The sequence below is a fragment of the Meleagris gallopavo genome, chromosome 5, assembly GCF_000146605.3.
Source record: "Meleagris gallopavo isolate NT-WF06-2002-E0010 breed Aviagen turkey brand Nicholas breeding stock chromosome 5, Turkey_5.1, whole genome shotgun sequence".
Classification (NCBI taxonomy): Eukaryota; Metazoa; Chordata; class Aves; order Galliformes; family Phasianidae; genus Meleagris; species Meleagris gallopavo.
The window spans coordinates 25757614-25772888 of NC_015015.2; the positions used below are offsets into that span (position 1 = coordinate 25757614).

The 15275-nt window shown below is 43.6% G+C and overlaps 1 protein-coding gene across 5 annotated transcripts in view; it reads right to left on the minus strand.

Moving 5' to 3' along the window:
* The window catches only part of RGS6 (regulator of G protein signaling 6), a 232202-nt gene that overhangs the window by 16416 nt on the left and 200511 nt on the right, over positions 1 to 15275 (minus strand). For all 5 annotated transcript variants that reach the window (XM_031553564.1, XM_031553560.1, XM_031553561.1 and 2 more), the window contains 2 exons: positions 12583 to 12769; positions 219 to 308 (listed from right to left, as the gene is read on the minus strand). In XM_031553564.1, the coding sequence (XP_031409424.1) occupies positions 219 to 308; positions 12583 to 12769 (277 nt within the window). The remainder of the gene's footprint in view (positions 1 to 218; positions 309 to 12582; positions 12770 to 15275) is intronic.

Sequence of the window (15275 nt, forward strand, 5' to 3'; positions counted from 1 at the left end):
TTTTTTTGGTCTTGGGCCATCTTACTTTCCCAAAAACATGTGTTGAGGTTGTGCATACGGATGCCATACTCTGTGCCCCTGGTGAAGAAAACAAAAGTTCTCATTAAATAAATTTTTTAAAAAAAGGAAACAATATTTTCATTTTCACACTAGCAGCAAGCAGCAGGCGAGAATCAAGAGGTGCAAATAGATGCAAGCATGTCCTTTCCAACAGATACCTTCTTCTTTGCCAGCAGTAAGTCCTGGTAAGCATTTGAACGGAGGAAGCGCGCATAGCTGTCACTCTTCATCAGCTTGTAAATGTGCTCCTGTGGGACAGGAGGAAATGAGAGACAGAGAATTGTTATCAAATCTCATTTAGACATCACAGAGATTTAAAACACAGTGAATTAGAAGGACGAGAGACTGATCAAAGTCCTAATTAAGTCTGCTATTATCGATTATGTGTGTTGTGCTGGCATACAGGAGGTCCATCCTGGGGCAGGACCCTGCTGTGCTTGGGGCTGCATAAATACAAAGCAAAAAGATGGCCCTCACCCCAAAGGCTGGCACATGCTATTCAGTAATCAGTGTTATTCTGTAATGACTACAGCTCTCAGAAATCCCCAGATCATGAGCAAGTGGCTAGCCAGGCTGAAACTACTGGGATGTATCAGGAAAGAGGAAATAAATGCCAGAATTTGTCCCATGGATTAGGTTTCATTGTACTACTCATAGATACTTGCACTATCACCCCACCCTCTCATTATAGTTCATGAAGGGGAACCGATACTTGAACACATTTCATTTCCACTTCAACAGACGCCCAGAACAAACCATCCTATTCACATCCTGAAAAAGCCTTTATGTCTGGCTGACTACCTCATGAAGTTTATTGCGCAAGTGCACACATTTGCATTGTATGTATAAAGTTACGTCAGACGAGTCCCATCCACAGGGCCTTTTGACTCCTATTGTGTCAAACTGCTGATATTAGTTTGCGTGGAGTACATCCCCTACCTATGTGCATCTTCAGATTTACAAAAGAGTGTTCCACTGCAGCAGAACCTACTCTTTTCCATTGCCTTGCTTAGTTTTACTTACCTGCAGAAAATTCCTTAATTCCGTCAGCTCTTCTCCTAATTGTCTAATTGTTCTTTAATTTGTAAATGGATATTATCCCAAACATCAAGCAAATCAGATCAAAATAATTTGATCCAATAAGGACTGAGATTACATTAAAGGAATTCAAAAGAAAAACAGGCACCCTAGACATTTCTCTTGGATTTTGCCCACGGAAGCATTCTTACAGAGTTAATGAACAGTTTTATCTACACTGATTTATACAACGTAAAATATTTTCTCCTGCCCTACAGCCATTGCAGTCGAAACTTCAGAACAAGCAACCCAGACAAAAGTCACAGAGTTTATTTCACAGTGTTGACTAGCCAAGCAAAATTCCCTTATCTTCACCATCACAGCCAATCAGAGAGGACCTGTCTGTATAGAGAACAGCCTCATTCAGCTTTCTTGTGCTATTCAGTGCATAGTTCTAAGAGGGGCATAACTACCGCTGGTTTTTACTGAGATGCACAATAAAATGCACACTTTGAGCTACAACCTGGCGTGGAGCACTTTTTACCAGTTAATTTCATTTCAACAGCTGCTTTCAGACCTGTCAAACTCTCACTTGTGTGGCATTATCTATCTGAAGTATAGCACAAGATGTTGCAATAGAAATGCTCATATACAGTCATCTAGCAAGCATGATCCGTTCTCATTACAGGAAAAAAACAGCAGTGAGGGTACAGCTCCATGCTGATCACCTATGGCACCACCAAGGATTTCCCATCCAGCTGTGGGACACTCCTTTTTACTCAGGGCAGTACAAGCCAAGTATGATCTGAGCTGAGGATAGGGAAAATAATGTATGTCATGGGTATGGTCATTGGCAAGTTTGTATTTCTCTGGAATGAATTATGATTTTCAGCATGAAATCACTCTCAAACACCTCAATAGAAACAATTCAATAGGAATAGAAATAGAAATTAACTTGAGTTAATTTAAATCAACCACATGGCAACCAGTTCATCCATAATGTTATCTCTTAAATTCTCTGAAGGAGACTCTATCTCCTACTAATACCTTCTTCATAATTAAGTGGAGAAAAATAACCCTAACTGTACATCTAGAAGACTTTTTCTTCTCCCCCATAATTGTGGGGCAGCTGATGAGTACATGGGGCAGGCCATCAACAGCAACGGGTCAGAGGGGTCTCTCAGAACCTCTCTCTTGTTGTGATCATCCCCCAGTGCACCCGTAAGGCAGAGTGCTGGAGGGAGCAGTGCTGAGCTGGGAAGGAAGGGGCCATGGGCTGAAGGGACAGCAATGGGCAACAGGGACATTTTGGTTGACATTTTGACAGACAGCTAATTAAATTGTTGACTACCTTTGGATTCCAAATGGTTTCTTAAATGGTCAGATAACAGGGTCTGCTCTGAAAGGCAAAGATAACATTTTTGGAAAACACTGTTCAATTTTCATAGCCACACAAGCAGATCACATTAGCTGCTTGCACATAAAAGAAGAACAAAGCAGAGCAGAAACTGCTGGCTATACAACCCTCCAGCATACTGGCAACAACTATCAGTCTTGCTCATGTCAAGATGACTTCAGGTATCTGACCTTAAAACAGTATAAACTCAATATCTGACTGCTGAAAGGGGAAAAAATTACTTTGACCCTGAGATGAAATAAACCACAAGCTGATGTCTTAGCTGAGGCCACTCTCTGAAGAAGTGGACTACAGCATACTCATCCCCACTGCCACCCTGGGCAGGTAGCTGGTATGCAGGATTTTCTCTGCTTTTCACATCCTGGAATCACTGAGCAGCAACCCTGCTACCTTTCAGCTGTTCACCAGCGACATAATCAAAGAGGGAATTCTTAGGCTTTGAATGCTAATGAAGAAAGAAGGCTGGGCATAGGGAATGGGAGGGACATGCTTCAGATGCAAACTTTACAGCTTAATTGCAAGAATTCAAACGGCTTGCTTTGAAGAAGTACTGGAGGCACAAATGATGTACTGATCATTTATTTCATAGCGCTTCACTTTTGAAGCATCTAGAGAAAATCTAAGCCAGCTGCTCAGGTCAGCAAAGACTGCCTTCCAATTTGCAACAGTCCAGGACAGCTTACATTGCTGCAGCCAACTCCCTGCTGAGACTGCACCACAAAGCTTCCTGTAGAACTGTGGCTGCAGTCCACATTCAGCTCAGTTACACAACAAACCGAGCTGCAGGACAGGAAATGCTTGCCTGGGACATTTGCTCTGATCCTTAACCTAGTCCATTCTTTGTCACCAAGCTGTTTGCTGCTATACCTTCTGCAATCTGCAACTTTCTAGGGAGAATTTATAGCTAGCATTTAGCAGCTCCTAATTTCTTAAATAAATTGAAAGCTACTTGAGGTTGAGCAACTGAGCATAATCTTTTGAGGCAGCCTGAGCAACGGGCATATTAGCAGAGGTGCGTGCACAGATTTAGCTGCCCTGTGTAACATGTGCAAATTGGCTTGTTCCCTTGCATCACAGATTTTTAGCTCACCTGGGATCATTGCAACCCGCTGGTCTCTCACTTTCTAATTTACTAAGCAGCTGCTTTCATTCCTTAACACATGGTAGAGAGGGAGCATAACTTCACCAAAGACTGCAGCCAGCATCTCCAGTGGTGCACCTGACATTTACACGTGCTCCAGGACATACCTGAGTCTGTGGCAATAAATTCAAGCCCTCTTATCCTTATACTAAGAGAACTTTGCATTTTATAAACTTGCTTGTTACAATGGGATGAGCTCATTATTACTGACTCCCTGATTACACAAAGCAAATTAACTATGTGCCTGATTTTTAACAATTCCCTCACAGGACTCCTGCAAGCAGAGCGGGCTTACTGCTGACCATCCTCAGTGGTGCTCCTGCAGTCCTGAGCCAAGATGCCATCCCTCTTACTACTACCACTGTGTGACAAACAGTAAATTTCAAAGGGTAAAAGGTTCTCACTTCTGTGAATTAGTGAACAAAGGAACCAGACATGTAAACCACAGAAAATGCCTCTTCTATGGTGTTACATGTAACCTCAGCTTCAGCAGAAGTGTAGGGAAATAAATGCTGATAAGCTCCAGCATCTCTCGGCTTGTTTCCATTTACAAGCCCTATCTCTGGAAGGAGATGAAAGACAAGCTCTGTAAATTTTCTTGACAAAAGGGGAATGGGAAAAAAACATAGAAGAAAGTGCAATCCAGATGGGAATGTGGGAGGTGGCTGAGATAGCAGAAACACCTCAAAGCTGCCCTTGCTTAAACCAACATGCTGCAACGTGACCAGGGCCCTCTTCCCCCCACAGGCAAAGCACAGTGACCCTGAGGAGAGTATGTAGCAGCTGAGCAGGACCTTGGGAACACCGAGAAATATGTGGGAAAAATCCGAATGACAGTAAAATAACAAAGCAAACTGGCTTGCATAGAGCACCTGGTAGGCCTCTGGAAGCCTGTTATCTGTTGAGAACATTTATTTTCAGCAGAATATCTTGGTTCTTTTCTCTGAAATATGCACGTGATAAAATAGCCGTGTTGGTAGTTAAACATAGCCATTGCTAGTCTCACCTCTTAGCCACTGTGATATTTTGTGACAGATCTGAAGCAGGTTTTGCAGTTGTGAAGGCCAAGCACAATTTTCTCATGACCTCTGAATACCAGCTTGATTCCAGCGAGCCCTTAAATTTTAACTTGCTGAGGGAAAGTTTTCTCTGCTTGTGCCTGGGCACAGTTGTACACTTGGGTGGTGAGAGGGATGAGGGGGAAATGTCTGATTCTTTGCTCGCCTCAAGCCCAGGCTTCCCACTAAGCACACCTGTAGCCCATACTGGGGTTTTACATCAGATAGACACTGGATAGCTAGACAGCTGTTGAGAGTCACCTGAGCCCCAGTGCCCCACTCTGTCATTCTCAAACAGGTTGGGGACTGCTTGCTGTAGCTATCCCACTCACATCCCTTCACCTTGCCACCAAGACCTGGCATTGCAATAAGGCATTTACAGACACCTTTTTATGCTGCAAGCAGGCGAACACAGCAGCTGCCCCTGGAGCCAGCTCAAGGGATATTTGCAGCATGTCAGACAAATCCATTTGAACACAAGCCCCAAAGCAATATAAAGCAGCAGAGAAAACAACTAAATAAACAACAGCAAACCATCATGAATGTTCTACCTTTGCACTGGGGGAGAATGTTCTGCAGATTCACGCATGAGAGAACAGAGCCTTATTGAACGCCTAGTGGCCTCCACTGGAAGGGATGACAGAGGCCAGCTGAGGCCCCGTCAGGGGTCTGCATACCAAAGGGATGTCCCCAACTACACAAAGAGGATAGAGGAAGGAGAAAACACGATGATGCCATTCTGCGCATGCAATGAGCAACTGCTGCACCTTGAATTGGGCACAGGAAGCTATAGCAGCTGCTGGCAGACATAGCGAAGATGAGGCATGCAAAAGACCTTCACCTCTCAATGAGCCCAGCTGATAACATCAGTGTGGGAAGGAAGAGGGGAAACATGGGGTTTTCAACCCAATTCTCTTTCACGTCTCCGAATCCCTGCTCATTCAAGTCCCTGCACATAGCACTGCATCATTCCCAATGATAGTGTGCTGCCTTTTTGATCAACCAACCCACATTAACCAGTGGTGCCCAGCAGCACTGCCACCCAGCACAACTCTTGCTGCTGCTAGAGTGCTAGGCTTCCCTGATTGATAGTTTAGAAAATAAATGTTTCAGGTTGGTAAGTGACACTTAAGGGTCTTGGCCTGAGTATGAATTGCTCTGGAAAATTTGAGAAATATCTTTTTGGTCTCTGTGAAGTTATTTAAGTGACAAAATAATTTACACTCACAGTTTATCTGGCGTATTTTCTTCACACTCAACCAAGTTGTTTTTACTACTTCAGAAAAAAAAAGATGAATAATTATACTATAACACAGACTAACCTCCTTGCTAATCTAAAAAGTATAAAACCTCTTTTCAGACCCCAAATGAAATTACACCAGGCACAGCAGCGTAAAAGAGCTTTAGCAGGAGAAATCACTGTAAGCAATGAGAGCTCATTTTGAGTAATACACAGAAATCCTTTGTTTAGCCCCGTAGATACAAAGTTAGAAGCCTAATGTAAATCTTTTGTGCGAAAGTGCATTGATAAAAGTAACACATCAATTTAGCCCTGGCTTCTCTGTAAATGGATGAGACAACTGGTTTGCTTCATACCTTCAGAGGTACAGAAGGGCTGCAGTGCTGCTGGGGCTGGGGCAGACACACTGCAGAAGGCAGAGCCCTACCAAGCACCGTACAGTTTAGGGGTCAGCTTGGTACTGCAGGAGGATTTAGTCCTAAATATAGCAAGGGCTATCCAGGGAGACCAGAGTGGGCTGCCGGGAGTCTAACACTGTGTGAGCAGCTTTAGGTTTTGAAACAATGATCGTGGTTAAGAGGCTGATTCCCACAGTGTGGGCCAAATCCTGGCTACTGGCAAAAAGCCCAAGTGAACAGGTTTTGCCTGGGAGGATGGGGACAATCTCATGCAACACTTGGAAGACTGGTATCTCTTTTCCAAACAATACAGCACCTAGGAGACACTGCAACAAATATGGCTTTTTGTGCTTCTTATACATGCTGCAGTACAGTCATGAGACAAAACTACTCAACTTTTTGACCAAGATCTTTGCAAGGCTGCCTGTAGCTTTTTCTTTCTTCATTTTCTAGGGAAAATCCTGTCAAAAAGCTGAGTTCCACTCTTGGAAGGAACATGCAGCATCCTTGCCACAGCAGAAATTAAACTGTGGCAATCTAGGGGACAGTGACAGCAGGATTCAGCCTTACAGAAACAAGCAGCATCCAGCTTCTGAGTAAAGGTGGTGATGCTGAGGTAGGTAGGACTGATCTTGCTTGGGTGCTGACACAGGGAATACATCCTGGATACAAAAACTGCCTTCCAAGTCTCGTAAGCATTTTGGCTGCACTGCTATATCCTCTTGGGCAAGCCTTTAAGTGACCGAGCTCAAACTCTTCAAGTCCGTGCTACAAATACTTATCAAAAACTTATATCTGTTTGCAGATTAATGCAATTCAGACAGCATAAAAACTACATTCATACCTGGTGTGATCTGAGAAGGAGAGGTGTGAAATGCATTGCTGATAAATCTCCCAACAGATTATTATTATTTTTAATTAGAAAGATGAACTCTTCAAGAAATAGCAAGTCTTAGAACAATTAGACTGCAGTGTACCTGCAGGATGTGGGTTGGGCAGGTGTGGAGCTAACTTATCTTTAAGACTGCTCATCACACTGTCCACAAGAGGTGGACTTACGGAACCCTGGCTGCTCAGGAGGAGAGGGATGCATTTGCAAGCACTTTTGCTCACTGCCTGGGAGAAACAGAATAGTGTCAGGTATGCCCTGACTTTCACACAAACAGGAAAGGCTCCTGCTTTGCAAGAAATGGTTGTTTCTTGCAACCCAGATACACAGCGCTGACACAGGGGTCCCAGAGAACCAGCCTGAGTGTTAAATTCAATTTTTAAGCAAGCCAGAGGCTTTCCCTTGCCATCCATTCAAAGGTATTTTTTGGAGTTAGGAGATGTGTGGTAAAGACAAAAGTTGCTTGTTAAGACATTCTTTCATAGAACATGACTATTAAAGCACAAATTAAAAAGCCAAAGATTTTTTAAAAAAAAAAAGTAAATTTTCAGATGTGTAGTACATACATATATTTAGGAAAAAGTATCAGGAAAGTTGTAACACTTACTATCTGCTCTTGCATTGACCTCTGCTTCAAGTCTTTCATTTCCTGCTTCGTGCAGCATCAGACACACCAGCATAACCCTCCACAATCACTTTCCTATTTTTGTTGCAGGCATTTAATTGCTCTTCTGGGTGCATTTGTGGGACTCTTGGTTTTAGATTCAGTTTAGATGTAAGTTGTTCTGGGAAATCCACAGGGAAGGAACTTGCATTTTTGTTTGTACGTGTAACAAATACTCAGCAACAGTGAGATTTCTTACTGTGAGGTGAAGGCTGCATCTACTGGAGAGCATGGCAAGGGAAGATCTTCCCCTTCATCCCCACAGAATCAGAGCCAAAAGGGGAGAAGAAAATAAAGGCCAAATTCCTGTGAAGTTTCTACTGTTCATAGGCAGCATCAGGGTGCCAAAGGCCTGCAAGAGGACTGGGCACTGTGTGTGTATGTGCACGCACATGCTTTGTGCACACCCCGAAGCAGTGCTTTCAAATCCTCATAGTGCGAGCTGAGCAATAGGGGCCTCTCGAGCCACCCTTCAGGGTAGGGTGCCTGGGTCTGCTCCATGTCCTCTTCTGACTGCCCATATTGCCAACCAGAACTGCTTGGTTTTCTATCCCAAGTTACTATCCTTGACAGACATACAGGTAACTGGGGTGAGTAGGTGAAACGTAAAGAAAATAACACTAATCTTTCCTCGAGTTCTTACATGAAAGGTGATCCAGATGCATACAATGAATGATTATTTTCATGTTTTCCTTCCGTGCTGTGATTTAGTTCAACATCTACAAAAGGAGTTCGGTATGCTTGGTGAATAGGCACCATGAATATGCTGCTTTATATACTTGCTTTCACATCCTCTGCATGCTTGAAAAAACAAAGTCAGTGAAAGAAAGGTCACCCCTTATTTTCTCTTCTTGGTAGAAAATGACATTCCATTTCCAAGAGATCCTTTCTCTCACTCGGAGTTTTTTTTTTAATTCAATAGGGTCCCATCACCTTATGTCAACACACATAGCTTCTTGGTGGCACCAGAATGAAAACTAAGGACTGACCACTGACAAATCCTGCAAGGGCTCAGCTGTCTTTTACCAGCACCGGCAGAGGAAAACATGAACTGGGCCCAGATGTGGGCCAGATACATTTCTGGTTTGAACAGCTCAGAGTTTGGCACTGTGGTCTAATCTGCTCAAGAATTAGCTAAGGATCTGTATAGTACAGTCAAAATCCCTAACAGAACCCAGATTAGAACTGAATTTCTCTGAATCATCTTCACAGAAAAAACAACAGCTAATTAGTTCAGGTAAAAGAAAGTCATTCTAAAACTCTGCTTCATTTATAGAAGAAGAAAAATAAACAAAGCAAGCAGAAAAGTAATAGCAAAGACAACTACATGGCTCACCTTATCCTAGTATGCCTGGCTCTGAAGCCTACCAACAAATGCCCTTACAAGCAAACATCAATACTGGGCAACACAATACATCCTTACAATACTAGCTCACAATGCCAAGGTCTATGGGATTGATGGGATTGGGGCAGGGGTTAAAGACTTTCTGAGAGTAGAAAGACATCTTCTAGAGAGCGCAGGTGATGCTTGACATGAAGGAAAAACTGCTAAAAATATACGTTGTGCAGATTAGCCATAATTGTCATACTCACAAGTTTGAGTTCTCGTGTTAGACAAATTAGTTTGGCTGTCAGCAGCTTCATCAGCTAAAAGAGGCCATTTGGAAGGACCAGTGACTACTCTCCAAAGCTGGCTGTGCCTGCCTCATATTGCAGGGCCCCACAGGGGTTGTTCAGTGATGCTGATAACTCCAGTGGGAGCACCGATCCCGCTAAGTAGTTCATTGTTTAATTGAACTGACCTTTCCTGATGGTGTCCCATGTATTAAAAGCTGCTTCACTCCCAAGTGAAAATGGTTCAATAATTGTAATATTTTACTCAGTGGAGAGTTGTTTAAGAGCAGAAAATAATCAGCTCTGTTGGTAGGCTTTCCTCTGGAGGAGTCCAGCACCAAATCAACAGAAGGTGCTGCACGAGTGAGTTGTATCATCAATAATAAACAGACCCCAAAGTTAGGTTAGATTACAAGCTCTTTGAGGATATTTAGAGCTAAGACTTTCAGTATAACTTTTTTTGAATGCAGAGACCATTTGTCTTCAGACATTGAATGGCCTTGGGATGCAGAGGTTTCAAGTGAGAGGCATGTTTGTCAGGAGCCCTCTTTCTCCCTGTTTTCTTCTAGTTGTCTGACCAGATTTATCTCTACTGCTTTCTGTGTTGGCCTTCATGGTTGTACAGCATCTGGGAGAGCTCTCTGGGGCTGGGAGCCAAGGTTACACAAAGCACCATATCCCTGTAGACTGTTAAACACCTGATAAAAGATGATGCTTTGTTATCAACTCACAGATATCAGGCAGTCACTAGCCTGATGTGCACTGGGCTCTGCTGCACCTTCTCCTTCCCAATGGTTTAATTTTCAATGCTTTTTATACACAACTGACATTCTGGGGGTCTCCCAGGTCTGCCCATGGGCTAAAGTGCCACATCACTTTGTCATATTTTCCACCTCAGAAGCTGCAATTTCCTTTTCTCAGTCCAGCCAACCCTTTTCCTTTCTCATAGTCTTAGTGTCCCTGCATTGCAGGCATTCAAAGAATGCCCTGTTTAGTAAAGTAATTCTTTTCTTGTCCCTTATTCACAAGGACATTTAAGTTATTTTCCTCTATGTTAAGCCTACACAGGACAGGACAACACTTACATTTCCTCTCCCACAGCAGACTGTTTTGACTACTTGCGTCTGGTTGAATCTCTAGGAATGTGGGATGTGTGTGAGCTTAGCTTCCTGGTGCCAGCATGCCGAGATAAGGCAGCTGGGCTATTGCCTGCTGCAGGTCTGTGAGACAACAGAGTCCCCAAGGTGGCAATGCTGATGGGCGGAAATGCCAGGAGGGTACCTGAGAGACTCAGGAGCACCTATGTGGGCTGCCATGAAGTGGAGGTGTGAAGAGGAGTGGTCCCTCCCCAGGTGAGGCAGTATCAGCCAACGTTGTGCCAGCTTCCAATGGGGCACTAGGCATGCTGGCAGTGTCTGGTTTAACTCTGCTTCTTAGCTATCTGTTCAGGCAGTCAGAAACAGCTAGCTTGGCCTTTGCAGAGCTACCAGAACCAACCATGATGCACAGGAAGGTGACCAGGGTTCCCCATCACTATTGTGGCAGACTCTTTCTCTGAGACGACCATAGCTGGGCCTGAAAGCCTACCTCTGCCTTGTATTTCTGTTTCAGTGAACCAAAAGGGATGATTTGAGGACAGCAATCAACATAGAAATTCTCTGAAATAAAATTAACCCAAGGAGCTAAAATTGCAGTCTAACTGCGAGAGCTCTGGCCTGATTTCATCAACTCCCCTTTGAACAGCAATTACAGTGTAAACTGATCGGTTCAAACCTAAATCCTCAGTGTCTTCTTCTGATTAAATTCTCATTGCCTAAACATCCATCTTATTCTCTGTTCTTCTATTTATCAATTGAATTAATTCCTCCATTATTCACCTATCTTCTTTAGCCAGCATTTTACCATCATCTTTCTTTTTTTTCAGGCAATGTAAATTTGCAGAAGTTCTAGTTCACTACAACTGCAAAGCAAAATAAAATACATTTTAGCTAGAATGTCTTTATACTGCACTCTTTCTCAGATTTAAAAAGAACATTTATGTTGTCTGATATTCACAGGGGATTGCCTTAAGACTTTGCGTACATTCCTTCTACGTGGGCCCTAAGGAGCAGGATTGCATTCAGGAAAATACAGTATTTGATGCTGGTTTGAAAAATTCATTGCCTAACCTTGTATAAGTGGTCCTCAACATCTCCCCTGAGATGAAAATATTTTGTTAGCAGAGTATTTTGAAGAACTGCCCTTGAACACCAATTTAAAGAAAATACAAAAACAAGGATTCTTTTCATTTGTTGTTGATTTTACTACATGCTCTTGATAAAAATGATTATAAGGAGAATATCTTTTAATTGTGTCCCTGTTAATATTTGCCAAAAGATTCATTCTTCCTTTTTCCTTTTTTAGCCTTTATAAAATGACATTTTCACTTTTTCAGAAGGTTATGCTGTTTTATCCTAGCTCGTAGTGGTTTTTCACAGATTATCTATTTTCCTAAAGGCATTTTCTGTATATAGTTTATCAGTAAAATTTCCCTGATAAATACGGGGCCCCTAGAAGAGAAGGATTATGCTCACTGCATTGCTTACTGTCCTAACGTTATCCTAAGGCACTGTCTGCAAGACAAGTTTCTAGTTGTGTTTGAGGAGATGCTGTGTTTGGGGTTTGGTTGGGAAGATATAATTAGCTATAAATGAATAAATGACAGAGCAAGTGTATTAATAAGAATTTTTATATGATATCAACCATTCTGAAAATGTGACAGACTGTTGACAGGGGGTACAGAGAGCCCAACTGAACTTTATGGCACTCTTTCATCTTTGCTTTCTCTGAGACTTGGCTACAGCTCGCTGCGCCTTGCAGACTTGTAAATTTCAGAACACTTGTTCCCAGAGGAGCATTAGCCTGTAATAGCTGATAGATTCAAAGAAAATATCATTTGCCCAGCTTGAATAGATACCCTCAAAGTCACTTCCAACCGTGCCTCTCTCCTTTTTCTTACAAGTGAGCAGTGACAATGTGATAGTGGAATATCATGGTAAAACTGAGAGTTTTATTAGCAGTAGTTCCATAAAATCAAAAACAAACCTGTGCGTCTTCATATGTGTATCTCCCTGGGTCTTTGACATTTTGGCTTGTTTTCTCATAGCTGTGGGAATCCAGGTTGATAGCACTCTGGGCCCCAGGAGCTAGAAACTCCTGCCAGATTTCCTCCACTCTGGTGGTCACATCCTGTAGAGGTTGTTTTTTGAGATCTTGGACAGCCAACCAAAATCTGTAGTGGGCAAAAATAAGAACGGGAGAGACTTATAAGATAAGAGGAGATAAGATTTTATCTTTAGATAAGATTTTGTTGATAAGCCTGGGCAGAGTCCCAAATGGCAGCTGAATTTGCAGAAGGCTCTCCGTTTAGCATGACTTTGGGGGAAGGTGTGATATACTTTACACCAAACCATTACAATGTGGTTAAGATCAGAAAAGTGACTTTAAGAAGCGAAACATCCTTATTCAAACCATCTCTGCAGAACTGTGACATTAGGCAAGCAAGCAGGAAACCTCAAGAGCCCATGCAGCTGGAGGAGGAACACGAACTGCTTTCCACCACCCCGCTGCAATCTGCTGGTAATTTCTGCCTGCAGGATCTGTTGTCTGCAGAGGATGCAAAATGCAGAACAACAAACTTAATATTCATATCATTTCCAGGGTGAAGTTGTGACACCAGCATTTAGAAAAGTCTTGTCTTTTTTTCTTTTTATTTTTGAGACTTGTAAACTGACCATTATTCAGACGGATGCCATGAGAAGGGATGAATACAGGACCCAGTTATGCCCATGCCATTGTGCTCTGCAGGGAGAGCCAAGGTCACTGCTTGTTCAGGGCAGCTGAAAGAGCTTGCACAATACTGAAAATAATGTGCCCCTCGCTTTTAATTATGGAAGACTACCAAATAAATGAATTGAACTTTATCTGAAAGCCTCATTTCCCATCTCAAATTATTCATTGGTGCCCTGCCTACTAGCACTAAAGCAAATACTCCCTCAAGTTGGGAGGAAGATGAGGCGGTCTATTCTAAAGCAAAACCCTGCGGGCAGCTAGGGAGGATGGAGGAGCCAGCACTCCCTGTGACTCCTGTGCTGCTTTGGCCCCTGGGCTAGCTGCCAGCAGGGTTTCCTGATGCTGCCACAGAAACAAGTGGGGATCATCATCAAAGGAGGCTGCCAATCCATTTAGCCTTGTCCTGTACTCGCAGTAGAGGGAAAGGGCCTGTTTGGGAAAAGATAATTGAACATTTTTAATTGCGGATGTGATGGTAACTTGCAAATGCAGAAAAGGCATGAAGAAGAAAGATGCTAATCAACTCAGAGTAGCTGGGACATTTTAAGATGAACACTTGGCTAGACAGAAAATGTTCTGCCCTGAGAACCTGGGAGCTGGGCTGGGAGCAGGCACAGTGTGAAGTGACAGCTTGCCAGCACAGGAACACCATCCATTCTAATAACCATTTGGCTCAGTCTGAAAACCACCCAACCAAACCAACCTGACACTAACAAGAACAAGCTCTTCCTACTGCAAGCAACTGTGAATTCACGCCCAAGGCAGAATGGCCTCTTCAAGGCAAAGGGGGTTTTTGCCTTGGTGGATATTTCAAAGCTGTTCATTTGAGCTCATATCTGAAAGTCATGGAACATCAAAGAGGGGTACCCAGCCCCACAGCCATGAATCCCAGGCAAATTATCTGCTATGGGAACCCATCCTTAATTCAGTGCATAAGTTGGGCTTCCTATGGCATTTCTAGAACACTTACAAGGCAGCAGCAGATATTTCTGCTCAGGAAGGGTGCAGACACACAATGGCTACCTTGAATTTTATAGCTCTTGAGCAAACACACTCCCTGAGTCAATCCTGCAAATGCTGGAGCACAAGCTGGCCTCAGGCCTATGAACAGCCAGTAGAAGATCCTGCATTCCCTCCTCCTTCCCCTGGGAGCTGACCCATGGCAGTTACCTTGTGTGGGGCAGGAGAGAAATGTCCACCCGTGTCCTCCCCAGCAGTGCCCCAAGAAGAGCAGGAGCAGCACAGAACTGCTTACAATGGGGGGGAGGCAGCCCTGATTGCAGGTTCTCTGCCCTTTACAAAACAGAATGTTAGATCTGGAGAAGGCTGATAATACGGTGTCCTAAACTGGTGTCAGAGACATAAAGCATTCTAGCCTCATCCAGCATGTAATTAACTTGCTGTCACTCGCGGGAGATATCCTGTAATGGTGCTTTATCCCATGCAGACTCCTCACGGCATAGGGAGCTCCTGGAGCTCCAGGTGCCTGCTCTGCCTCTACGGGGTGCTGCGGGCAGCTTGCAGATACCCTCAGCAAAAAGGCTGCTGGGGAAGCCCTGAGGCTGCTCCTGAGATACGGTGCAACACAAAAATGAATTTCAAAATTGAATCAGACACAAAATACAGATGATTAGAGGAGAGACTGTCAGCACGAAGATGGTGCTGTAACATCATCCCAGGGCAGGACGTCGCACCCCTGGTTGGCAGCGAAGTTCTCGAGTGACTCTTGGTTTGAAACATGACCATGTTCCTCTCTGCTTGCCTCACAGCCCATCTTGCATCTTTCACCAGACAGCCTTGCTCTCATTTCCTTTCAACAAGATAAAACCATCAATTTAACAGCACAGCTGGGAGGGTAAGTGAAGGTACAAAATAAGCACACATCATCACAGATGGGGGCGGGGGAGTGTTCACACTCCTGCATAGCTTTATGGCTGCGGTGAGCA